The sequence below is a fragment of the Andrena cerasifolii genome, chromosome 16, assembly GCF_050908995.1.
Source record: "Andrena cerasifolii isolate SP2316 chromosome 16, iyAndCera1_principal, whole genome shotgun sequence".
NCBI classification, from domain to species: domain Eukaryota; kingdom Metazoa; phylum Arthropoda; class Insecta; order Hymenoptera; family Andrenidae; genus Andrena; species Andrena cerasifolii.
In genome coordinates, this window is record NC_135133.1 from 9,180,159 (window position 1) to 9,203,937 (window position 23,779).

Sequence of the window (23,779 nt, forward strand, 5' to 3'; positions counted from 1 at the left end):
TAGCTGCATTTTATTCATCTGAAGTAAAATTTAATACAATTGAATGTTACAAATGTTTTGTAGTATAGTATATGTGGTATGTAATTCATAATTTGGATGAAGCAGCCGGTTGGAGAATCCAAAATACAGCCGGTGATCACATTTGACGCCTTTTATGTAAAGATTCCTTCCCACAGAAATACACACGATTAATAATCGCTCTAGTGACAGTACAAAAGAAACAGAGAACATTAAAACCACAGACGAGATATAGAATAGATTCTACCAGATCTTACATCTAATGTAAATTTTTGCCACGCGGATTGAGGGCTTTACAAGTCCCTTACCATCAAAACCCAATCAAAAGCTTTGATTTCTCACGAAGTCGATATTACAGTTCGCGTGACACGAACTCCCACAAGATGTTAAATCTATTCTATATTTTGTCTGTGGTAGAACATCACTCTAGACATCTAGCAGTACTGTTTACGAACTAAAGTTCCCGTTCAAATGATTAAAAAATACAATACCCTCTCTATTTATTAATATCCTTTAATTCTAAGTCCCTATAAACCTCTGACATAGACTATTTTTCCATCCCATTCTTTTTAAATACTCTAAAATACCCCTACATCAAACGTGCAATCTAATACCGCCACCAAACCGATTGAAATTTAAATCCACACCATGGAACATAAGTTTGCCTATTAGTCAATTCCTATGCGTCAGAGGAAAGCGCCAATCGCGGTGTGCGAGCACCGAACCACGCCAAACGACAGCCTGCGACAGCCGCGTTGTGAATCCAAATGGGGAGCTTACATATTCGCTTCCATTAAAACTGCTCCCCCTCCCGTTTCCAGCCCTCCCACCACACGCAATACTGCTAGCAGAATAACATCGTCAGCGGTCAGCCATTGTCGTGAGATGTGAAGATTTCTCTCGTCCTTATATTTGTTGCAAAAAATCCAGCAATTACCGCGCACGAAAGTGAGGCTGTTTACGTTAAGATGCACACGATCCCGGAATTAGGCACGAGTGTGCCGGCGTTCCTTGCCAAGCTATGGAAGCTGGTCGAGGATCCCGAAACCGACGACCTTATTTGTTGGTCACCCGTGAGTACTCCACATTTTGTTAGTCGCTTGGCATCTCCGAGGATTTTTCCACGCGTCGCTCGGCAGAACCGAACGCGTAGGATGGATGGCTACCCGGGGTTGATGGGCCTCGCGCAACGTTAACGTCGCATGTGCAATCGGCGAATTGAACGTAAGCGAAACGTTGACCTCCGCGGTACATTTTTACGTACACAACCTATATTTCGCATTGGTACCCGACGTCGGTGTAATTTATTCCGCACCTAGTTGCGCCATTACATACACGATGTTATTTCGATGTCGCGAATCTTTCATGCCGATTCTTTGGCAACATTAGTACGGGCCAGTCGTCTGGATTACGAATGACAGCAGCTTTTCACGTAGCGGCCGAATTTTATTTGAAATTTTATATAAAGTTCTAGCCTGCTTGAAATAATGCTCCACAGTTTTGTTCTTCGTAATTGTAGATGTCGGGTTTTTACCCACCAGGCTTTTACCTGTAATTGTGGGAGGATGATGAAATAAATACCTACTATTGTAAGTTGTTTGGCTCCAAGAATGTGCCCTGTTTGGTTGTAAGGCTTCTGAATGAAGGAATTATGAAGATTGAATTTATATCAGTTTTAAATATTGTAGTTCCATCTTAACGGTATGCCCTGGTGTAATGGGTTGCAGAATGATCACGAGTGTTCTCTAATTGTTAATTTGGAATATCAAGATCCTTTTTTGGGCTAAAGATAATTTGTGATTTGATTTGTAGTTGCATTCTTATGCATTGTTTATGCTATTTCATTGAATCTGAAAGAGCAATATTAATGAGGAAAGAATAATATCTGTATTATATAATGCGATGATTATATTCCCATATTTGTTAACAAAGGGGAATCTGGGTATCATTTAAATGGTTATTACCTAAAATTTGTGAATGAGATTTGTCTGCTTTATCATTTACCATTGTATCGCATTTATTTATTTCAGAATGGAAGAAGTTTCTTCATCAGGAATCAGGCACAATTTGCCAGAGAATTGTTGCCACATTATTATAAGCACAACAACATGGCCAGCTTTGTTCGTCAGTTGAACATGTGTAAGTAGCAATGCACAGCACTCTGCGCGTCGAGAAGATGATGATACTTCCTCGTGGTTCGTTCCATGTACATACATTCATTTCAGATGGTTTCCACAAAAAGGTTTCTGTCGAGTTGGGTGGTTTAAAGTGTGACAGGGATGAAATGGAATTTGCACATCAGTTCTTCTGCAAGGGCCACCCGTACCTCGTAGAACATATTAAAAGAAAAGTATGCGTTTTGTCATCGATATCTTACCAAGCAAGAATCTCCTCACTAATGTTTTATTACGATCCATTTAGATCGCATCCAACAAAGGACAAGATCCAGCACTTACGCCTATCAAGCCAGAGCTAATGAATAAGATGCTGACAGAGGTGAGAAGTATGAGAGGGCGTCAAGAACACCTGGATTCAAGACTTGGAGCCATGAAAAGGGAGAACGAAGCATTGTGGAGGGAGCTCGCAATGCTCAGGCAGAAACATTTGAAGCAACAGCAGATTGTTAATAAGCTTATACATTTCTTGGTCACTTTGGTGCAACCTTCAAGAGGTGGCGGTCTCTCTGTTAAAAGGAGATACCCGTTAATGATTGACGACTCTAATCGCCCGCGTAACAAGCAAGCTAAATTGTCAAAGGTTATTATACACACACTTGTTTAGATGTTTCACACATCCTAGCTTTCAGCTGCATATAACAGGATAGTTGTACTTGTAGCCACAGGCATCGCCTACGGGACCTGTGATTCACGAGCTCGATTCATCGGAACCAGACTTGGATTCGGAATACATCGTAGCAGAGTATGTTGATACACGTAGAATTGCATTCGTCTGTATTATACGAACGACAAAATCTGATGTGCGTATCTTACTTGCATTCAGGATGCTGGAAGGACAATCGAATCCGGCTATCGAAAGTCCAGAGCATAACAGTACATCGATGGTAGAAGACACAAATATGGAAACTGTTCACCTGGTCGATGGCTCCGATTCATTGCAGGACGACGTACAGCTGGTTAATCCACAAGAGGTCGACGCAAGGAAGAAACGCGGGTGTAAGGGTAAAAAGAAGTAAGTTGTATCAAATTGCAATACTGCTCTTCTAATCAGAAACCTGCTAATTAAGCTGAATGACGCGCGTAGCCGCGTCATGTACAATCTTTCAATTTTGAAATTACAAGGTGGAATTTTGCATGATGTACACAACAAAATTCCAACGTCTGTTATCCGACAAAAAAGTATTTCTGTGTTTTCATTTGTGCTTGCCACTTGCTGAAATTAGAGAAACGATAAAAGGGACAAATCGTAACAGTTACCATTATAAATTAGCTAATTGAAACCGAAGGTTCGCTGTACTAACTTCAATGAAAATGCAGGGGCATACATTTTGGTCATTCACATCCATATCGTACTAGGGCATATGCTAAATGAAACTGCACGTACATATATCGCAACCTGATCATATCTTCTCGGAAAAGAAGGCAGGGAAACCTTTTTCCATACACAACTTGTTTCTCATATCTCATAACTAATTGTTTCTCAATAATATTCATACCACATCGCAATTTAAATATTACCAGGAGGAAAAACAAGGTGCCTGTCAAAATTTTGATCCCATCGACGGAGAATGGAGAGGAACCGAGGTTAACATTTTTCTCTTGTCGTCATTTGGTGTTGGTGTTCATCTCTATAGATTATTGCAAAACAGTATCGCAATTTTGCTTAGTTTCGCTTTCCTTCTTTCGCACGAACAGTCAGCAACATTGCGATAATATTCTTGAAAGCATCTTCCTTTGACTATCTGTAGCTGCTTTTTAAATTTTATATCACTGTATTGAGAGAATCTGTTAATCTAGAATATAACCTTTCGATAGTTTGTTACTTTCTTGAGGAGTCTTGTTAATCCTTGTTTAACTTCTATTTAATTTGCCATCGCACCTTTCATTCAATCCTTTCGCTAGCCACGTCATTTTGCTCATTAACAAGATTATTTTGTATTTCATGTTTCACTTATGCCTCTGAGTACATATGCTGGTGTAATCTATCATTGTAGTGCAGATGTCGATACACTTGCCAGGTTTAAGTAGATGTATGTGCATGAAAAGTTAATATTTCACATGGTAGAGTGTACTCCATGCAATTTATATACATAATTTGTATCATGGACATAGTTGTACATAGTACATTTAATGAATTTGTGGTATATCATGTAGTATTTGGTACATAGTGTCTATTGACGATTACATACACTTTTCGTTTGCAAATTATACAAGTATTAGTCTTCTTTATCATTTCGTATGTTAGAAAAGTAGTTCTTAACAAACTTCTTGTTGTTTTTAATATGATTCAGATTACGCATCTCCTTCTCATTGTAAGGCTGTGTTTTGTTTTTTCTTTTAATTCTTACGAACCATCGCCTAACTGCATATTTAGAAGCATGGTCTTGTATAATACTTTAAATTCACGTGTGTATGCTCTCGCAATACTTCCATCAATCAGAATTGTAGCGAAGAATTTATTCAACGGTACTACAACAATCTGACTCAAGATGTACGAAGATTGGCAACTGCGTGTCTCGCTGTTCTAGGGAAGAAACCCATTTACTCGAAATGCCACTAGAAGATTCGCCAGTGACCATTGCTTTATTGGAAAATAATCCAGTCTCTAAGCCAGTACCCATGGCAACTGTGCGCAGCACCAAGCTCGCGGCTATGGCTGCTAGTATGAACAGAACCGACGCAGAGTCTGAGTTCGACTTAGAAATCTCTGCGGACGAAGATGCTCAAGAGAGCGATCCTAATCTGATGCGGCTCGAGGACATTCTGATAGCACCAGAAATTATTAGCCAAGAGAACGGCGAGAACAACGACGACTCTGGGTCCAGCGGGAATGACAACGCCTTCGATCAACCGAATAAAGCGGATGGTAGCACTAGACAGAATAATCGAAGAGCATCGCATGCGAATGGCGCTGAGAAAAGTGTGCGGGAGGAGGAGGAGGAAGGGAACTGCGATGCAGCAAGCACAAGCAATTTATCTTTGAGTCGCGTCAATCCTTCTGGCATGCCTGAAGCTACTTCCAGATTAGGATCGATGTAAGTTCAGCAGACCATGGGTAAAAAATGTCTAATGCAGCGCATTCCACTAATCTGTAGTGGAAATCCTTAATCAGAAGACAGAGGTGGGAGCCAACCAATTTTTCTATTCTTATTACATGTTGACAGATTTCAAATAAGACCTGTTCGATAGGTACACACTTTACTAATAACAATGCGTGGCGTCTGGTTATCAGACCTCTAAATGGTTGCCTTTGATCTAGGAATTTCACGATATTCCATAGAGCCTGAAGAATAAGGATCCCTTGGTATCACCTTTTTTACGCAATCGAAATTATCGTGTGATTCTTTATGACTGATTCTCATACTTTTCGTTGATGTTAATCAACGTGTCAGAAATCAACTTCAAAGATCTAGGATTCAACTTCCCTTGCCCAGAGTTGGGCTTTGTTCCGAATGAAAGCAAATTTTATAAATGTGGATCAAAGTAGAAAGCGAATGAACAGTGGATGTTAATCGAATCCATATTCGTGTAATTTACTTTGTTCGGAATCATTCTCTCTTTTGATCAGTGAAGTTTTGAATTGGGTTTTTGAAGTGCGTAACGCAAAACTATATTTACCTTATACGTGTCTAATATATTTGGTAATTGCGGTATTACGGTCGCTAGAATGTTAAGTAGTTATGGTTCTGGTTATTTTTCATCTGTTTCCCCGGTTTCCAAATATCAATTTCGTTTGAGTATGTTTTAGTTTAGATCACTGTTTCATTTTGAAAGTCGTGCACTGTAACATTGCCAATTTCTTGCTGATACTGTAAACTACTAAAAAAAAACACCTTTTTTGTGCACAACAGTTTTTTCAACACATCGATCGCACAAGCAGTAAATCCGATCCAGTCATTAAACTTCGACTTTACCTTATATCATATATTAACGAGTTCAGCATCGCCATTATAAAGTCTGCTTGTGTTATCACTCAAACAAATAGAAAGATTGTACTTTTCAGGATGAATATTAAAAGGCTTTGCATCGTTTCCCTTGTTCATCATCCATAACAATATGGGTAAACGTGTGTGAGATAGTCCTAATGCGTATTCATCTATTTTGAATAATTTTAGGGAGGAAATGGATAGTCATCTCGAAACAATGCAGACGGACCTGGACAACCTACGTGATATCCTACGTGGCGAGGGCTACAGTATTGACGCAAACACGCTTCTTGGTGTAAGTGTCCAGATCGTATTTTCAAAGGATCTTCTCTTCTGTTACTTATTATCTATATTTGCAGTTATTTGGCGCCGACGACCCAATGGCGTTTGGTCTACCAGTCAATCCAGAACTGAATCCACATTCTGAAAAAGAGGAGGATGATCACATTAATGGTGAGGCTTCTAATTATCAACTACATTCTCGTATCATCAAATACACTGAAAACGATATGTTTTTGTTTTATACTCTTTAATTGATCTCTGTGAAACGTGCGTGATTTCCCTTTGCAGTTGCAGAGAACATTCAGGGATCGGGCGGAGAACTAATGGCGTATAATTCCACACAAAACTTACTAGATTTCGACGACGATATTTTCTTGAACCCATCGAGCGGAGTAACCATTACATCAGGCGACGCAACTGCGAACAGCCTTTACGCCACGGATCCTCTAGATCTGGAGGATAACAAAGCGTCGCTCCTCGATTCCTTAACGAACGACGTAAACAATTCATCATAAAGTCTCTTGTTCCTATGGTGAGTCACGTAGCCACTTCTAGTTATTCTTTCAAGCGACACATTCACAATATCTTCATTGCCGCGTCTTCCCATTGCTATGTTGAGTCGATATCGTTCTTAGGTCGCGTTGAAACACACCTATCGAGTCGTAGAGTTGGTACACTTAGCGAATCTTCGTTAGATTACGTTTTCCCGTCGAGATTCTCCTTCTCTCCGAGGTGCAGCCTCTTTCCAAATAAAAAGAAATTGTCTTAGGACAGATTTTTTTGCAGGTTCAGATCAGTGTTGCGTCCAATGCTTTGGTTTCGGTATGTTTTATTCTCGATGGATCATCACGAGCATGCTCTCCCTATATCGGTCGGTATATTTCGATGGCCAAATAAGCAATGAGCTTGTAACACGTACAAAGACAGAATGTGTACCTATACCCGAGGAGAGTGCCGCTTCGATATAAATCAGATCGATCAAATGATCCCTTCGGGTTTCTGGAGGACAATAGTGGCTAAAAAAAATCTACCGACGCATAAAATCCTCTGGATTTGCGGCTATGAACACTGATACGATTTAATTACTACAGTATTCTTTCACATAAATCATTAATAATACAGTTCAATCACTATACTGATACGTTTTACGATTTCAGTAATTTTTCTATAGCAATTCGACCAATAATGCCCGACTTTTATTTTCGCTATAACATAAGGGGAATACGTTACAGCGTTTGACGGTCTCTTTGACTATGTACGCAATTCCTACGCAGTTGATCTCGCATAGTTCCTCAGTTTTTTTCTTTTCGCGCGTTATCTCGCACTCGATCGAAACAATGTGATAGAATACTTAGATGTGGAAATTGTTAATAATACATTCGCTGGGTTTCTGTACAGCGTACAGAAATGTTTGATTGATGGATGATAGCGTTAGCGGACAATTTCATTTATTTATTTACGACGGCGGATGTGAACGCAATCTCGCTTAGGTTCTGCCCACGTAATTAATTTAAAAAAGTATATACGAAACTCGAATTTTTTGTACTGGATTCTTCTGAAAAAAAGGAAGTACCATATATGTACGGACGTTCGCTCCAGGAGAAGAGCAAGTAATCAATGCCAAAGCGCTCGATGTTCTTGTAGATCAAGAAATTGTACCGAAAGAGAAAAGAACGCGGTAAGAGGTTTCTTATATTTTATACTAAAAGTGAATCTTGTTGCGCGCGACGTTTTTCTTTTAAGCCAAACGAAATTCGTATATTCGTGGACGTCGACCCATTGTAAAGCTATTATCGATCCATGAAATTATTTATTTTTCTTTTTTATCTGTAAATACATATTTATATGTACACCAAAGTTGTCTCCAAATTGTACCGACGCATTCAATTTATGAAACTGGACAATCTACGGTTACATATTAAATGTAAGTGAAAAGTTCCAGATGAACAATGAGACGTGTAAGTGTGCAAAACATATTAAGCCGAGTTAATTGTTTATTTATTATGGTACGCCAGGAAATATGCATGGCTTACTAAAGAGAATAAAACGCTTAATGTATTTTGCTTCCCATATACGTTAAACAGAACTATGATACATTCTTTTACGTCTCACAGATTTATAGACGAAGTAAATTATATTTATACAGAAATATCGTACGTGGCCACTGCTAAAATAAGCTTGTAAAAGTCCTGCTACTTCTATCTACGTAAGACTGTTCATCTGAATGTGTACATACGTTAATAGGTAAAGAGTTTCTCATTCATTCATCAGTTTGTTTGGTCTACAAGTTATGATCCTGAATTCAATTTGTTCTGTGATCGTCGGAAAGTACGAACATATACTTTTTTAAAGCTGTTATATCAAGATTAGCGATGCCACTCGCTAGGATCGTTGAAAATTGTCATGAAACTGTGCACACTTATCGTTGATGCATCGTTAAGTCTGAATATAATTACAATGTCGTTCGCGACAACGCCTAAATAGTTCTTCAACCTTTCAACCTCCATGCAGTAACAAGATTTCGTATCTACTTAAAGAAATCGTGTAATATATTCTAATGTAAATGTGTCTAAGAGTTGGTTTGGCGGAATCTATGGACGGATCATTGATATGTTTCATTCCAGTTCGAATTAACTAAGGTATTATTATTGTTCATTTGCAATAACTTTTCCAGTCGACTCTTTGATATTCATATCGTTCAAATTTTTTCAAATGCGAGTAAGGTGTTCACAAATATATATATATATATATAAAATTTTTTCATTGTAGATTTGGAAGAAAGAGACTGCTGGACCTTTACCTCGCTGGTAATACCTTCGTTTTAATTAACAGTATGATGCTACGAGCCCTGTGGCAAGTTTTAGTACGTGGAGACAGAGAGAAAAGAGAATCGAAGTACACACATTGGTTTAGGATTCCTTAAAGAAGAAAGTATGCAGCATGAAAGATCCAAATGTGTGTTAGATACACGTGATAGAGTATTCTATGCTTTGGCAAGAATAACATAACGAGAACGCATTACATATATATATATATATGTATATATATGTGTATAACCACGCAGGATTGTCGCATCGATAAAGAGATGTGTGGGATGTTTTGTAAAGGTACCCACAAACCGAGGAGTAACATTTTTTTACGCAATGTGATTAGAGCGCAGCATTAAAGTTTGAATATTACAACGGTGCGACGTGTACGTACATACATAAATATATGTACATATATAAATCTATACACACACACACACATATATATTTACTAAACAGCGTGTTAAAAGTGTAACATTCGTTTAACATGTCATTATACTTTTCGTAACTGTTGTTTCGCTAAGGTACAAGGTAAAATGTAGAAAAGAGCGATAGCACGAGATGCGATTTCAGTGTCCTCGCACGGGAATAGCTTCACTGCCTTTTTGTTCTGGGAGAGATCTTTTTGCTTTTAATTAATGCTCCTTTGTGCCTGATCGCCTATACACCGTTACTTCTAGTTCGACTTTTAATACATTAAGGGCTCTCTGTAAAGTTGATATTGTTGCTTGACAAGCTTCCTTCGAACGTAATTTGAAATTCTTCTATTTTCCTTTTGAAATAAGAATTCTGTGTTCTATCACTCAACTATTCCTGTACAGTAAATAATTCCGAAAAGATAACAAAAACGCTGATGATGGTCTTCTGTTAAACACTGAAATCTTAGTCTTACATACCTAGCGAACGAATTGACGATTTGAGTTTGTGTATATCAGAAGATAGTATAATCAGAATAGTAGATTGTATCTTTATCACAGTAACATGTTATTTTAATTTAGCGATAAGTAGATTTTTTTACATTCATTTGCCAAGACGTTTGTATTACACTACAAATTCCTAGAGAACTTAAGTTATGTAATTCCATACACAGTGAAGTGGCAACCGTACATTTTTTACGTTCTCCCATTCTGAAATCAGTTTCAGCACATTTCGTAGTTTTGTAGATTTAATCCTCAGTTACATTATGTGTTAACATTAATCTTACCGCTTAATTGTTAAGTGTCCGTCGTTTAAATGTAGAATACAAAATGTAAAAATTTCGGAAACCTTCGCTCTGAACGTCTACGAAGAAATTGTAATTGAGATCTCCTATGGGCCATATAATTTTATAACTCTTTTTACTTGCTAGTGAAATTTCCGTAATTTCGTTCGTAGTGCTCGAATTTTCGAATTCCTTCTGCCTTCCCGAATAATATTACGAAACTTCAATTATTGTAAATTATTCTGACGATACTGCTTTTCGTTCGTCCGCGGGAGATCAAGCTATAAGTCGTATTGGAACGCGATCAATATGATGTATCCTGTACAAAAGTTATAGCTGATACTACGCTGCTTGTAGGTATCAAGTTTTGTGATACATTAAAAGTTTTGTACGAAAGGATAGGCTCAAATGGATAACAAGTGAACAATGATTCCTCACTTAATGATTATGAATTGCGTGTTTTGCTACTAATTATATAGTAACGATTACAATATGACAGGGAAATTAAGACGCACCTGAATATGAGAAGGAAAGAGAAAAAATACTAAAAAAAAAAGGAAGAGGGAGTTCACAATTTTTATTGATCTACGTATTTACCGTGGAAGTTTGCCACCGATTTCTTATTTTACTGTATCACGAACGAAAATGGACTCTATTCTATGCTCTACACGACAAACGCATACATTTAAAGAACGATCGATCAACAGTATAATAACAATGCCTCTGAAATTACGAAACTATCGAAATTGCTTTACTCGACACGAATCAATTTCTACCTATCATTAGAAACAATGTTAAATTTGTTTGTTTTTTAAATAAAATTTAGAAATTGTTGTTTACATAATCTTGTCACACTTATATATCCTGATTTGTATGATCTATCCTCGATATACACATACATCTATATCACATGGATCATGTACAGTGGTACATACAGATTCAACGAACTCTATATCACTCAAAAATACTCGAATCTCGTTTGATTAGAATAATGAAATATATAATATATATCTATCTATCTAAATAGTGCGTGTTAACGGTAATACGTTCAACGATCTACCGGCAAAAGTAGTTATCTATATTCAAAGTATATTATTTTTATACAACGGTACTATACATTTACTTTGTAAGCTTTCAGAAAGCGATTCTTATGTTACATATGAAAAATTATTAAATTACGTTCACGTTCATTTGTAGTTTCGTTTTAATGGCAGCGACAAAAATACTTGGAGTCAAATTTTTTGTGCAAAAACTATTAAATACTATTTTGTACTATAGCCGTGAAATTAACTTTTGTATAAGGATCCCTTCGATACGTTTTACTTTGAAGGAGTATTCAAATGTATGCGATTACAGCTCTCGTTTGTTAAAAAACAGTTTTTCGTTATATTTGATGGTAATTGTGTTACCGATCAGATAACACAATGAATCTTCATACGCGTGTAAAATTTTGTATATAATTACTTAGTTTTGTAATTACTGTAATTAGTTGTAATTCTCGCTGAATTGTAACGCTGGACAGATTAAAATTTCGTCCGAAAGCCATAAAATAATACGCGACTAATACTTTTGTTAGTTACTACTTAGTTATGTATAAATTGTAACAAAGAATATTTTGTTTCTTAGGTAATGTTTCTTTAGCTCGTTCATTGCACGCGATTGAAATCACATTTATCACTCGATGTTTTATAAACACACTTCAATTACTTTTTAGTGTTTGTATTAAATAGTGATCAATAAATACTATTTTAAATACATTTAGATTGCACGACCTTTCATTCAGCTAGTAACGATCGTTGCCAAATATTTGACATGATACGCACTCGAGTTCTTTTGCATCTGTCTATATATATAATTATTAAGTACGCTCCGGGTGTAGAATTCTATGTAAAATAATCTCTCCCGGATCATGTCAAATATTATTCGGCAGCTGGTTTCGTGAGTTTCGCAGTCCTACCGCGCGTTGCCCCCTTCGTGTTAATTAAATTAAATTGTAAATATAATACACTAGTCGCGGTAAATCTTAATACTTCAGCTTTCCCTCACCTTGTCTTTGAAATGCGAAAGGAAGTATTGAAGCCGCCTCTATGGTAGAGAAGGTAACGAAGGTAAAGGTGGAGCAGGTGGTGGAGGTATCTCGTTCTCCGCAGAACCGATATCTACGAGCTTGAACCAATCGACATACAAGTGTGTCAAGCTTTCCAGAGCAGCCACAGTCATTCCTCGACAATAACGCGTGTCCAGGTAATGCAGGCTTTTGCAATACAGTTTAATAGAACTAAGCGTGTGATCGGTGAGTTGTGAACACCCCTGCAACGAGAGAACACATCCGAAAGTATTTACCAATGATTGCCAGCTTCATTATCCAAAGAATTACCTGTATAAAAAGCCGTTTTAATCTGTGCAACCTTTGAGCCAAATAAGATATTCCTACGTCCGATATATTGTGGCACTGATTCAAATTTAATTCCTCTATCGCGGGATTGTTTCTCGAGAGGTAATCTAGTCCTACGTTTGTTACCTAGAATAGCGGGACAGTATCAGTGAAGAGTAAAGCAAGTTTGATATACAATTTCAACGGAGGTATATCTACATACCTGTTGACATTGGCTTAAATTCAAGATTCTTAATTCTGGGAAAGCAAATGCGTGCTTTAAACTGACATCGGTTATTCTATTGCAAGCAGAAAGATCGAGTTCCCGGAGGCCTTTAAGTCTGATCAAAGAGAACCCAGAACACATCCTCAAATCGAAAGGCTTGGATATGTTCTCGCAGAGTTTCATCACTTCTCGCTTGCGATCGGCATCGCGTACTATCTCCTGCTCGGCCCTTGAACGTAGACTGATTCTGTGCTTAGATTCTGTAAATTCTGGCTCGTATACGACTTCAGTGCTTTCGGCGGTCTCATTGTTACCAGCGCCCATGCCCGTCAAGCCAGCGTCACTCACCTTATCGCAGTGGCTTATTTTTAATGTTTGCAAATGTACGAGCTCCTTGAATATCATCTATAAAAGATAACTCTGTTAAGTTTTAGTAATTTCTGAATGATCAGCCTGAAAGCTATCCAGGAGTCAACTACGATTCCTTAGAATGTGCTATTATCCTTATCGAGATATAAAACGATTATACGATTGCTTTCACACACCTGTATTGTTTTATCTGTTACACCGCTGAAGCAGTAACTGAGTTCGAGTAGCTTTAAATTAGGGAAACACTTGGATATGCATTCGATCGATTCTTCGTGAAGATGTAACGCGTTTGCACAGAATATCTGCATTTTCCTCCTTTGTACAATCTTCTCCACATTATAATCGTCTGCGGCGGAAATATTGATGTTTCTTGAATCAATGCCTCCCTCGACATTACTATCGTCTTCGTCATGATTCAAGCAAAGTCCTCGCGTAATACAGTTCCCAGTGAGTTGTTCATTTTCAGAGATATCGAGTTCCCTTAAGTTCTTGAGGAATCCAATGCAATACACACCGCTATCGGTAACTGCCCGACACCTCCTTATCCTGAGCGTCTCCAGCTTCGTCAGATTCTTACAAATACATAGCAAACTAGCATCCGTGATACGCACACAGAAATTAATGTCAAGCACTCTCAGAGAAGTCTGATGTTGTGTCAGCGCTTTGATTCCTTCGATACTTAATTGATAGCAGCCTTGCAGCATCAGCGATTCGAGTTTCAAGTCCTGCAGAACTGACAAAGTAGCCAAAGCTGCACTATCGATTAAAGTATAGCCGAAATTCAAATGCTTCAACTTGTATGCCTGTTGCTTGAGATAATGTAGCGTATTTAAAAAAGTCAGGACAGACTTCGATGCATCGGGAAACGTAATTTTGTTCTGGGAATAAAATTTTTTATACAATCCACAGTGGAAAGACATTTGACAACCCATGAGGCATAGAGACTTCAAATTCGGGCAGATTGCAACTAGCCTGTTGAATAGAGCATCGCTCAGGAAACGATTATAACCCAGACTAAGTTCCTGTAGATTTTTAAATGTTTCCGAGATCTCGTTTATGTCGTTTTTATCTTCGAGCAGCCTCCCAGACATTAAACACTCTCGGCATGTATTGATATGTAACACTCTCAATGAAGCGCAGCATTTTAGAATCTCTACGAGCGTTTTCTCAGTTAAATCGCAGCACAACTGAAAATTAATAAATGATCGTTTAAGAAAAAGGACGGATCCTGGAGTCCAGATCTTCTGTATCGGAGGAAACAAATATACCATACCAATACAAGACGCTTCATATGAGGCCCGTACTGATCCCAGATCGGCATGTTCCTTTTCAGCTCCACTTCTCTAAAGATGAAGTGATAGAAAGGTCGCGTCGAATGCTGTAATATATCCATTACTTGATTCAAATTATCAGAACGCGGTCGCCAAAGAACCAACGCTTCTTGATCCACAAATTTCATAGCGAGCGACGCCTCTCGCCATGTGTGATTGACTAGCCTTGCCGACATCCTATCAGATGTAGACAGGTATGATAATATATGTATAATAATCTACAAACAAAATATACCTCATCCATATATTCGAAAAGAGAAACGGGAGAACAGAGGAACCACAGTGCATCGTTATATTATAAACCCATCGATCTCCCTACTACGGAGGCTAACAAAACTTAAAAAACGCCTCGATGAAGGAAATTCTACAAATCAGTCGCAATATCCCTCCTAGGTGAACATTTTACTTCTACTTTTCTAGGTTAGAGTATTATACTTTATTTCGCACAAGCTCTCATCGAAGCGAGGAAAAGGCACGGGCAACGAAAGAATTTGAAAGCAGAATCGGAGATGCAAATGGAGCAGCAAGTTAATCGCAAATAGATCCATACGAACGAACTTACATCTGTAGGTAATTGAAGACTCTCCGGTTCTGTCATGTTGCTAATACGAGCCTTATTGCCAGACGTTATCGCCATGAGCACGAGCGTCACGAAGCAGTGTCGTGAAATAGTTAGTTCGAAAGCCACAACCCGAAGGATGGGATTTTAATCCACGGGTTAACGTGAAACCTTTCTACAACAACCAGACCATCTCGCTCAGCTGGCGTTACAGCTGTTTTTACGACAGTCACGAGCTTGACGCGCATATCAAAATCACGTCGCGAATGTCACGCTTCCGCGTAATCATATGATCCAAGCGTATATATGTATGTACCAGGAATTCCAATCGAACACATCTTCCAGTTTCATTTCATCCCCCTCGCCAGGGTTCTGCGTACAACCATCGAAGTTCGCTACAAAAGTAAAACGATACGCGCCCATTAATCAACGCGAACGTTCGGCGATGAAAACATATAAATTTAATAATACCTCCGTACATGTACAACTACAGCTTATCACCTCGCGATACACACAGAAATAATTCTACGTCATCCCTGACAAAGAGTCTATTGTCGTCGGTAATCGGTCGGGCTATCAGAGCCAACCACCCGCAAGCATGGATTTGATGGCTTACGTGCCGCATTTTTCAAAGGCGCCAAAACTAGAAGTAAGCCGACACCTTTGAAGAACTTCTCAATAGATTAACGGGCTGCTTTTGTCAGCTGAAGCCAGTAATCGAGCACAACTGCAAGCAACCGGAAGAGGTGGACGAGTTGGAGAATCAAATACAAGGGAATACGTTGGTCCCGAAGCTGCGACGGTGGTTCTTACGCCAGCGTATTTTGTCCCGAAAGCATCCGTTGACGCGGTGGTGCGTGAAAAGCACGACTGCGGTGCAATACGAGATCTCGAGGCACCTGAAATCACACCCGTACATGATACATCCCTTCAGTTCGTTTAGGTTCATCTAAATTTCCAATTTTACAGAAGCTCTCCCTTTGTCAGTTACACAAATCAAATTTACAGAACATCTTCCTATGATCAATACAGTGAATTACAATTATTTTGGAATCCTCCTGCCGCTTTACCTAAGCTGGTCCCGCTGTAAATTTTTATAGGATCGTTTGGGAATCGTTCATGACGGTATTCACCTTCGTGGCTCTCCTGGTCACACCTGTCTCCCTCACGTTTTACTTCGAGCTGCACGGAGAGTGGCACAAGATCAACGACAAGCTGAATATGGTGTTCCTGTGCGACATAGTGATGTGGTTTTTGACGGGCTATTACGATTACCGGACGAAAGTGATAGTCCTTGATCCCAGAATAGTCGCGCTGTACGTTAATCGACCCGCTTTCGCACGTTTAGGATGCGAGGAAGCTCAATTAACATAGCACTTCATTTTAATGAGCATCATTTGCGAATCAATGAGACGTTGCAGCGTTTACCTCGCGGCTGACGTATTAATTATCTCCTAGAATCATACGGCGAATTCACCGTTGTAATTGCATTCGCGCAGGAAATACTTGAAGAGGTACTTCCTAATAGACATCTTGACCGTGGTGCCCATCGGACAGGTGGATGACATCATCCCTAACTCCGTGTGGTACTGCACCACCCTGAACATGATGAAGATCCTACGGACTCGAAATATTATCGTCTACTCCCGTAGACTGCGCGATGTTAGTATTTTTGGTTAACAGCGATCGGAACGAAGCGTCCGATGGCTACAGCGATCCCGCGATTTCAGGTATACCGGCTGAGCTTTCAATTAAACAAAATCCTGGAGACGTCCATCATTAGCGTAATGTGCATTCACTGGGCCGGCTGCCTGGAGTACTACGTGCCAATTTCTGTGGCCACGTTGGGCACCTTAAGCAACGAGTCAGTACCACGTATCCGACTCACTTAACGCGTGATTACAAATTGACCCGATCGCACGAATCTGCGTTCAGCTCCTGGATCAGGTCGGACTACTTTCAGAAGAAGCAAACGAATACAAGGAAGTACTTGGTGTGCCTGAACCGCGCGGTCATCGCGCTTGTTCGATCCTGTCATTATCTGAGCATGAAGACGCTGGAGGATATTATTCTGAATTTAATACTGACGGTCGTTGGGTTCCTCGGCTTCATATATTTATTAAGTAAACGTTCCGCAGCCATCCCTCCGCCACGTTGGATCGATGGCTCAATGATTCCTGGTTCCCTTCGTAGTACAATTCTCCCAGCTGATGACTACGTTCCACATCACTATCAAGCGTCATCTGAAGATCATCCAGCAGCTGCAAGAGTACATGCGGTACAAGGAGCTGCCGCGCTCGTTGCAGAACCGTTTGCTGACCTTCTACCATTATCGCAATAAGAAGCACTTCCAGAGGAACAAGGACATTATAAACGAAGTATCGCCCTACTTACGCGTGGTGCGACTTCTAACAGTTCCTACCGCACTACATTCCCTAAGACGAGTCGTTAAAATCAGATAGATAAGACTAACGAACGCTTCCTCTTCAAGGAGCTGGTTTTGCACACCTACCAGAGGCTGATCAACAGCGTGGACCTGTTCAAACATTTACCAGAACCGGTGGTGGTGCAGGTGACCGCCGCGGTGCGTTCCGAGATCTTCATGGCTGGTGACGAGATCATTAAAGCTGGCTCGCGCGGTGACGCCCTGTACTTCATCTCCTCTGGTACCGTGGCGGTCTATACTTCTACGGGAATAGAGGTGACGTTACTCGCTGCTTTGTAGTCCCCTCCCTTCAGGTACCATTCCTGATATTCCCAGGTGTGCCACTTGGAGGACGGTAGCTACTTCGGGGAGATCGCCCTGGTGATGGAGAGCGAGCACAGAATAGCTACCGTGACCGCGGCGGAGACCTGCGAGATCTACATTCTGGATCGCAGCGATTTCCGTAGACTCATATCCCCCTATCCTGATCTATTAAATCGCCTGCAGAACGTGGCCCTCGAGCACCTGGAGAAGAGCCTGCCCCTCGACGAGGCGATGAATCTGAGAAGCTCGGACAGGCCACGGTACATTAACATAAGCAGGCTAAGGCGCAAAAGATAGGAGTGAGCTGCTCTTGCATCCTGTAGAATGTAGAACATTAGCATTAGGAGAGTTTAATAGCATTCTTGTTACGAATATAGTTTCCTAGTCTCAGCCTCGCGTTTCTCTGGGCACTTAGTGTACAAGCTAGCAGCGATGCGAGTTCCTCCGCCTATAGGGGTTTTTGTAGGACTGCTGGTAGACGGACATGAGCCTCCAGTGTTCCGGGTAATCGGCACCTCTGCACCCGTTCATGACGCTAAAGGGAGGTGCCAAAGTGTCGATGCAGAAGGATCTTCTGGCGAAGGGAGTCCTCGGTCTGGGTACCGTCGCCTTGGCGTCTTTCCTCCGTTGAGTCTCGCCTGTTTCAAGGCCCAACGCTAAACCAACTGCCGACTTGATCAATCTGGGATCGCCCTTGAAGTTCCTCGGCTCGCAGGCCACGCACTTCCTGAAGGGTGCTCTCATGGCTCGTTCATCTGGCTTCTTCGAGATACTCATTCCATTCAAACCCTTGCAGAGACATTCACACCCACTTCCCTTACGAGCCTCTCTTTTATTCTCAGAGTGATCAGGGGTTCCCTCTGCCCTGGATCGATCCTGACAATGCTCCTCGCCCTTCGTGGTCCCCGAACGAAGGGAAGTCGTGGAGCTCGGGCTGCGCTGAACCAACGTGAAGATCGCTGGCGCTAGTCCGCCCTCGGAACCGTCGATATGAGTCGGTCTAGAGGGCTCGTAGATCGGATCTAGGGGAGCCTCCCAGCAGATAGCCAGGTCCATCTTCGTTTTCGGCTCCTTGCAGCCGAGAACTGGCCCATAACGTCCGTTTAACTTCTTGGAGCAGCCCTCAGGTCCCTGCTGGCAGCAGCCGCAAGATCCTCCTGAGGAAAGTCGACGGCAAGCCTGTCCCTGAGCAATGTTCTTGAAAACGGAGTCGTCGACTTTGTCGGGGAGAGGCTGGTGCTCCAGATTCTGTGCGTGGAGTCTTTTCGCCAGGGCGAACTGGTCGTGGCAAGAGGGTCGGTCCTCCGGTAACGGCTTCGACAGATCTTCCTCGATGACCCTCCTTTGGGGATACTCCGACGGAACGTGTTTACTTAGAGAAGACACCCTCAGGTTCCCAGAAACGTATTTCGGCTGGCTGCACTCGTGCGACTCGTTGCTGCTCGCGGAAACAAGCTTCCCTGGACAGTGGGCGCAACACTTTTGAGTCTTCATGTTCAATACTCCTCACATCCTTCTATGCTTGACGAGATGAAGGAATGCTCGACCACGACTGGAGGAATGCCGCCTCCTGAATCTCAGCGAGCGGGAATGGGTTTGTTTACTTGACGACGGGCTGGCTCGATACCGTGATCCTACACAGTTATACGGAGATAGAATTGCCCTGGGTAATTTTAGAGCCCATAAGTCATCGGTAAGCGGAGTATCGCGGGTATGGATGCGTTTGGTGTATTCAGAATTTGCGCTCAAGGATATCATCGTAGCGCGTGGGAAATAAAAGAAGTGAAGTAGTTTATACGGTAGATTCTGGCGCGAGATGCTTCGCAATCTGGAAACTTCCTGTTTGATGAATGCAGTTCGCGGTTCCCCGTATAAGTTACGCAATGCGATTGTTGCTGGCTGCCCGTCCGTGGCGGACCGCTGATCATTTGGCAAACGAGGCATGCGTCGCATTGGGAATCACCCACGATGGCGGGGAAATACAGCGAAACACTTTCGCACTCCACCCATACACATCTGAAGCGGAAATCTTCATTATACGTTTTGCTGGAACTACTAGCTCTTCTTTCTGCAACTTGAAAGAGAAGGAGGAAATGTCTGAATGTGAGAATCTGGAAATTTCTTAAACAGAATCTTTGCCTCGACGTATCGCGGGAACAGAAACTATCGATTTTCTTCTCCTTTACTTCGAAGGGAATCGTATTCCCGCGTTTCGGTGATTCCGCGAACGACAATAGCACATTATTTATAGTTACATATCCACGATCTAGCAAGGTTTCGTTGGAGCCGTGCCATTCCCCTTCTACGACACGGAAGCCTTGACATAAAGCGTTTAGAGAGGCTCTTTTGAACAAACCCTCCGGGGCAGGTGGCAGTATCACGCAAGTCGTTCGGAATCTTAATCGTTCCCCTGGTTCTACCTTTGTGTTTACAACGAAACCTTAAATCTCACAGTGATCACTGGCTGCTGCCCCGTGAATGGAGAGGTATTCATTCAATCGATACGCGCCAAAACTCCGCGCTAAGGAACTCTAATGACGTATCACGATCTAAATAGTGCGCCCCGAGAGGAACAAGGAAAACCGGAGCGTCACTGAAACGCTTAATCACGGCGATACGGTACAATAACGGCCCCAACGAAACTGGTAAATCCAGTGTTCGTGGGAATCGTGACGTTTGTGACCTCAAGAGCCCGGTCGTGAATCAGCTGAGTCAGATTCAGTGAATGGGGACTAGAGTATCCCCATCGATCTGTTTCCACCGTGCAGATCGGTTCCAGCTGAGCGCCAGCGACGATCGGGCACGAGAAGGCTTTCTTCCTCGCGAGACGCAAAGGACGTGCGGCGCGTTAGCATTCAAGGAGGACGGATAAACCGCAGGCTTCCGTTCTTGCAATCCTAATTCGCGGTTCGGTCTACTGTTTTTGTTCGCGAACCAGTCGCGGAGGGAACAAAGGGAGCCTGCCGCTGAATAAACTGTGCGCGATACCTGGTGCAAGAGACTGCGCGTGCTAATGTTGGACCTTCAGAACCGTGCTTTTTCTGTGCACTGAGAACGCTTGGAAGGTACTGAAGCTGTGAACATACAAAGTCAACTGTAATTGATTGTGCAGTGCGATAAACTATGTCGCGGATAAAACCAATTAGTGATGAGATAATCTTCATGGACGAGGTGAACAATGAAGCCACGGAGCCGTTGACTAAGGTAGCTTCTTCGGAAGAGCTAGCGGCGACCTTTAGACCGCGGCTCGGCTCTATGCTGGAGACGGACAACACGAACAATCCTCGACCAACTTCTGGGCCAGAGATCGACGACCTTGAACCAGAAGGGAAACCGCCGATCGGCTTCGACAATCGAGGGGTGGACGATGGCCTCCTGCCCGCTGAACCACGGTCTCTGGACGTTCCCAGCTTCCCCGATGGCAGAAGTCCGTTCTTCCCGCAGCCACCGCTTCAGACGATACCCGACGTTAATATCTATCAACACAAGAAGACGCTGGCTCAGGGGATGATGGACCTGGCTCTCCTGTCCGCCAATGCCAACCAACTGCGCTACGTCCTACAGACTGACGGAGGGCATCCTTACTACTATCCTTCGCTGGTGATGATAGGCGCTAGCTTGTTCTTGCAAATCGCTGTCGGGATAGGTCTGATATGGAACAGCAGGTACAACGTCAAGGATGACGACCAGATGTGCAAAGCCGAGCGAGCTAATAATTGGACCGTCATTGGTATATTCCTCGTGACCATTTTTAATGTTTTCATTTCCTCGTTCGGGGTGGTCGACCAAGCGACGACGGTCCCTAATATCACAGTAGGGACGTAATAATGTGATCCTAAAGATACTCTGTACTTGTAAGTCCACTGTGTTCGTTTAGTTGTAAGCAGCCTTTTTTATTTTGTTATGAAAATTAAAGCTGGATACAGGAAGGGATTAGGCGTAGTATTTCTTTCAATTCCTTGGACAGCTTCTCCTTATTTCTGGACAGCCCTTTTGTTTCTTCGTCTAGTTCAGCAGTGATGTCTGCCAACCAACTTTGCATCTCCCTGTTGTTGCTCGGAGATCTCAGCAACCGCGATACACATTGGGATTTGGAACCCTGAGGATCTTCGGATGCCTCTTTGGAAGATAGAGCTTGGAGCTTCTCTTGTATAATGTGGTGTAACAATGAAATGAATTTTGAAAGTTCGCCGCAATCGATATCGTTTAAACTGCTACTTAGAGATTTGTTCTGCTCGTCCACTACTGTTACCTGAAATTTTTGTTACCATCATTCTACCACCTTGCGCAGCAAGTAAGCTTGCAAAAAGTCTGCACCATTTACCATCCAATCGAAAAATATATATTGTTTCTTCAACCACTTTGTATGAATATCTAATAGACTACCAATAGTGGACAGTTCCTTCAAATATCTATGATCCTCCTCGGACGGCGCATTTTTATTAACAGTCGCAAGACGTTTTACCAATGCTAACTCTGACACGCTCAGATGTGGGAGACCGCTGGCATTAATACTCGCGGCGTGTACTTTGCTGACTAACTTGGCTCTCTCAGAAATCAGTTCCGATATCTCTTTTATATTACAATTCACTTTGCCACCTAAGTGTAATATACTGTTCATCTGCGCAGTCAGTGTCTCTGGCACATTGTACTCTACACTGGGTTTCTGAAAAATTCGTACATCTAAGTCCCTAATCTAATATCCCTTGCAAATTATTTCCAACGAACAAATTACTTCTGAATCATTAGAGCGTGAACATTCTCTTCCAAGTACACTGCCAGCCACGTTTATCCTAACGATAATGCCCAGAATATTCTGTGTTCCAAGAATCCACCCAAAAGCTAATAATAATTGCCTGTTGCTTTTACTGTCCTTGCTCGAAGCATAAAACTCTACAGCCGGGTATTCTAAGTAAGCGAAATACAATTTGGTGGCCCACACTGTGTCTAAAAATACGTTAGATCTGTAAGCGTAGTCGCCAAAGTTTGCAGACTGCTGTACAATATAAATACAGTCAAGCGGAGATTCGAAGAGAAGCATCGACAAAAGTTACCATACTGCTGAAAATTAATTTCGGCCCGTTTCTGTCTGACGGCGTGGAAACTTAAGACATTCAGGACTTCCCAGAATGTCTCAGTCTAATACAGAAAATAGATCATCGATTAGAATTATTGTTTTTAGTATTGTACGCAAACTGATATAGGTTATGTGATATCGCGCTCAAAACACTCACGACAATTTCGGCCGTGCCGTTGAATTTCGCTAGCCTAAAGTGCTCGGGTTTCATCGTGACATTCGCCGACAGATTTAAATGCTGACATAACAGAGACAAAACGCTTTTTATGTCGGACATGCTGTCGCCGATTCAAATCAAACTGACGTCCCACGCGCGCGGCTTCGACTTGGCGCGCAACTCTCTTGCCTTTTTTTTTACATTTACGCGTTTGATCATACGAAGGACAGCATCCTTTTTCGTCCATACATCTCGTTTTAATGGAATCTGTTAGTCGATGCGCATTAGTATTCTAATTTGAGTAAAGCTTAGAATTCTACAAACCTTAATTTTACAGATTCCCTTTGTATCTTTTAATGACACGGAGATGAGGAACTAAATGATCGTTATGTATTATCGAGCCGCGCGTTCCCCGAATTCCAGGCGTCTTTCTTCGCATAATAGCCGTATTTATCTGGGTCGAAGATAAATGTTTCTTAATTAGAGGAGTTTTTGATGAGCCGCTTTCTAATTGAGATTTAATTAT

General features: G+C 41.6%; 6 protein-coding genes across 13 annotated transcripts; 3 read left to right on the plus strand and 3 right to left on the minus strand.

The window, feature by feature from the left end:
- The first annotated feature begins 843 nt into the window (after positions 1-843).
- Positions 844-11,245, plus strand: LOC143377460 (heat shock factor protein). Of its 5 annotated transcripts, none has more exons than XR_013087343.1 (13): positions 844-1,091; positions 2,049-2,157; positions 2,244-2,368; positions 2,440-2,775; positions 2,855-2,937; positions 3,019-3,207; positions 3,717-3,779; positions 4,724-5,230; positions 6,311-6,416; positions 6,481-6,574; positions 6,692-6,935; positions 7,190-9,042; positions 9,173-11,245. XR_013087343.1 is itself a non-coding variant. In XM_076828697.1 (12 exons), exons 1-11 carry the CDS (start codon positions 987-989, stop codon positions 6,916-6,918), a joined length of 1,944 nt encoding a protein of 647 aa, XP_076684812.1. In that variant the 5' UTR covers positions 844-986; the 3' UTR covers positions 6,919-6,935; positions 7,190-11,245. The 5 variants fall into 5 exon arrangements, 3 of the variants coding, with proteins under 3 accessions (XP_076684812.1, XP_076684813.1, XP_076684814.1); XR_013087344.1 differs by having other exon boundaries at positions 7,190-8,081; XM_076828697.1 differs by having other exon boundaries at positions 7,190-11,245.
- LOC143377458 (uncharacterized) lies at positions 6,398-15,419 on the minus strand. Of its 4 annotated transcripts, XM_076828690.1 has the most exons (7): positions 15,274-15,413; positions 14,654-14,929; positions 13,557-14,567; positions 13,009-13,416; positions 12,789-12,932; positions 12,458-12,721; positions 6,398-6,544 (listed from the first exon to the last, which is right to left on the minus strand). In XM_076828690.1, exons 1-6 carry the CDS (start codon positions 15,346-15,348, stop codon positions 12,497-12,499), a joined length of 2,139 nt encoding a protein of 712 aa, XP_076684805.1. In that variant the 5' UTR covers positions 15,349-15,413; the 3' UTR covers positions 6,398-6,544; positions 12,458-12,496. The 4 variants fall into 4 exon arrangements, with proteins under 4 accessions (XP_076684805.1, XP_076684808.1, XP_076684804.1 ...); XM_076828693.1 differs by lacking the exon at positions 6,398-6,544 and having other exon boundaries at positions 10,976-12,721; positions 14,654-14,888; positions 15,274-15,419; XM_076828689.1 differs by lacking the exon at positions 6,398-6,544 and having other exon boundaries at positions 10,976-12,721.
- Positions 15,420-15,800: 381 nt separating this feature from the next.
- On the plus strand, positions 15,801-18,316 carry LOC143377481 (potassium/sodium hyperpolarization-activated cyclic nucleotide-gated channel 1). Its single transcript, XM_076828740.1, has 9 exons — positions 15,801-15,919; positions 15,975-16,213; positions 16,371-16,586; positions 16,770-16,932; positions 17,001-17,134; positions 17,206-17,393; positions 17,464-17,669; positions 17,762-17,971; positions 18,032-18,316. Exons 1-9 carry the CDS (start codon positions 15,869-15,871, stop codon positions 18,314-18,316), a joined length of 1,692 nt encoding a protein of 563 aa, XP_076684855.1. The 5' UTR covers positions 15,801-15,868.
- Positions 18,317-18,442: 126 nt separating this feature from the next.
- LOC143377470 (uncharacterized) lies at positions 18,443-20,164 on the minus strand. Its single transcript, XM_076828719.1, has one exon. It carries the CDS (start codon positions 19,511-19,513, stop codon positions 18,443-18,445), a length of 1,071 nt encoding a protein of 356 aa, XP_076684834.1. The 5' UTR covers positions 19,514-20,164.
- Positions 20,165-21,142: 978 nt separating this feature from the next.
- LOC143377473 (ninjurin-A) lies at positions 21,143-21,952 on the plus strand. Its single transcript, XM_076828724.1, has one exon. The coding sequence runs from the start codon at positions 21,143-21,145 to the stop codon at positions 21,842-21,844; it is 702 nt and encodes a 233-aa protein (XP_076684839.1). The 3' UTR covers positions 21,845-21,952.
- On the minus strand, positions 21,753-23,499 carry LOC143377469 (uncharacterized). Its single transcript, XM_076828718.1, has 5 exons — positions 23,254-23,499; positions 23,074-23,158; positions 22,755-22,966; positions 22,344-22,685; positions 21,753-22,271 (listed from the first exon to the last, which is right to left on the minus strand). Exons 1-5 carry the CDS (start codon positions 23,371-23,373, stop codon positions 21,930-21,932), a joined length of 1,101 nt encoding a protein of 366 aa, XP_076684833.1. The 5' UTR covers positions 23,374-23,499; the 3' UTR covers positions 21,753-21,929.
- Positions 23,500-23,779: the final 280 nt, after the last annotated feature.

Bases quoted from the DNA above. Each gene is read 5' to 3' on its own strand.
- LOC143377460 (XM_076828697.1), top strand. From the start codon at position 987: ATGCACACGATCCCGGAATTAGGCACGAGTGTGCCGGCGTTCCTTGCC. The intron at 2,938-3,018 runs GTATGTTGATAC...ACTTGCATTCAG, and splicing joins TCGGAATACATCGTAGCAGA to GATGCTGGAAGGACAATCGA. The intron at 3,208-3,716 runs GTAAGTTGTATC...AAATATTACCAG, and splicing joins GGGTGTAAGGGTAAAAAGAA to GAGGAAAAACAAGGTGCCTG.
- LOC143377458 (XM_076828690.1), bottom strand. From the start codon at position 15,348: ATGGCGATAACGTCTGGCAATAAGGCTCGTATTAGCAACATGACAGAA. The intron at 14,930-15,273 runs GTAAGTTCGTTC...TTTTGTTTGTAG, and splicing joins GTCTTCAATTACCTACAGAT to ATTATTATACATATATTATC. The intron at 12,933-13,008 runs GTATGTAGATAT...CCGCTATTCTAG, and splicing joins ATTTAAGCCAATGTCAACAG to GTAACAAACGTAGGACTAGA.
- LOC143377481 (XM_076828740.1), top strand. From the start codon at position 15,869: ATGGATTTGATGGCTTACGTGCCGCATTTTTCAAAGGCGCCAAAACTA. The intron at 16,933-17,000 runs GTTAGTATTTTT...CCGCGATTTCAG, and splicing joins ACTCCCGTAGACTGCGCGAT to GTATACCGGCTGAGCTTTCA. The intron at 17,670-17,761 runs GTGCGACTTCTA...TTCCTCTTCAAG, and splicing joins TATCGCCCTACTTACGCGTG to GAGCTGGTTTTGCACACCTA.
- LOC143377470 (XM_076828719.1), bottom strand. From the start codon at position 19,513: ATGAAGACTCAAAAGTGTTGCGCCCACTGTCCAGGGAAGCTTGTTTCC.
- LOC143377473 (XM_076828724.1), top strand. From the start codon at position 21,143: ATGTCGCGGATAAAACCAATTAGTGATGAGATAATCTTCATGGACGAG.
- LOC143377469 (XM_076828718.1), bottom strand. From the start codon at position 23,373: ATGTCCGACATAAAAAGCGTTTTGTCTCTGTTATGTCAGCATTTAAAT. The intron at 22,967-23,073 runs GTAACTTTTGTC...ACGTATTTTTAG, and splicing joins AATTAATTTTCAGCAGTATG to ACACAGTGTGGGCCACCAAA. The intron at 22,272-22,343 runs GTAAATGGTGCA...CAAAAATTTCAG, and splicing joins ATATATTTTTCGATTGGATG to GTAACAGTAGTGGACGAGCA.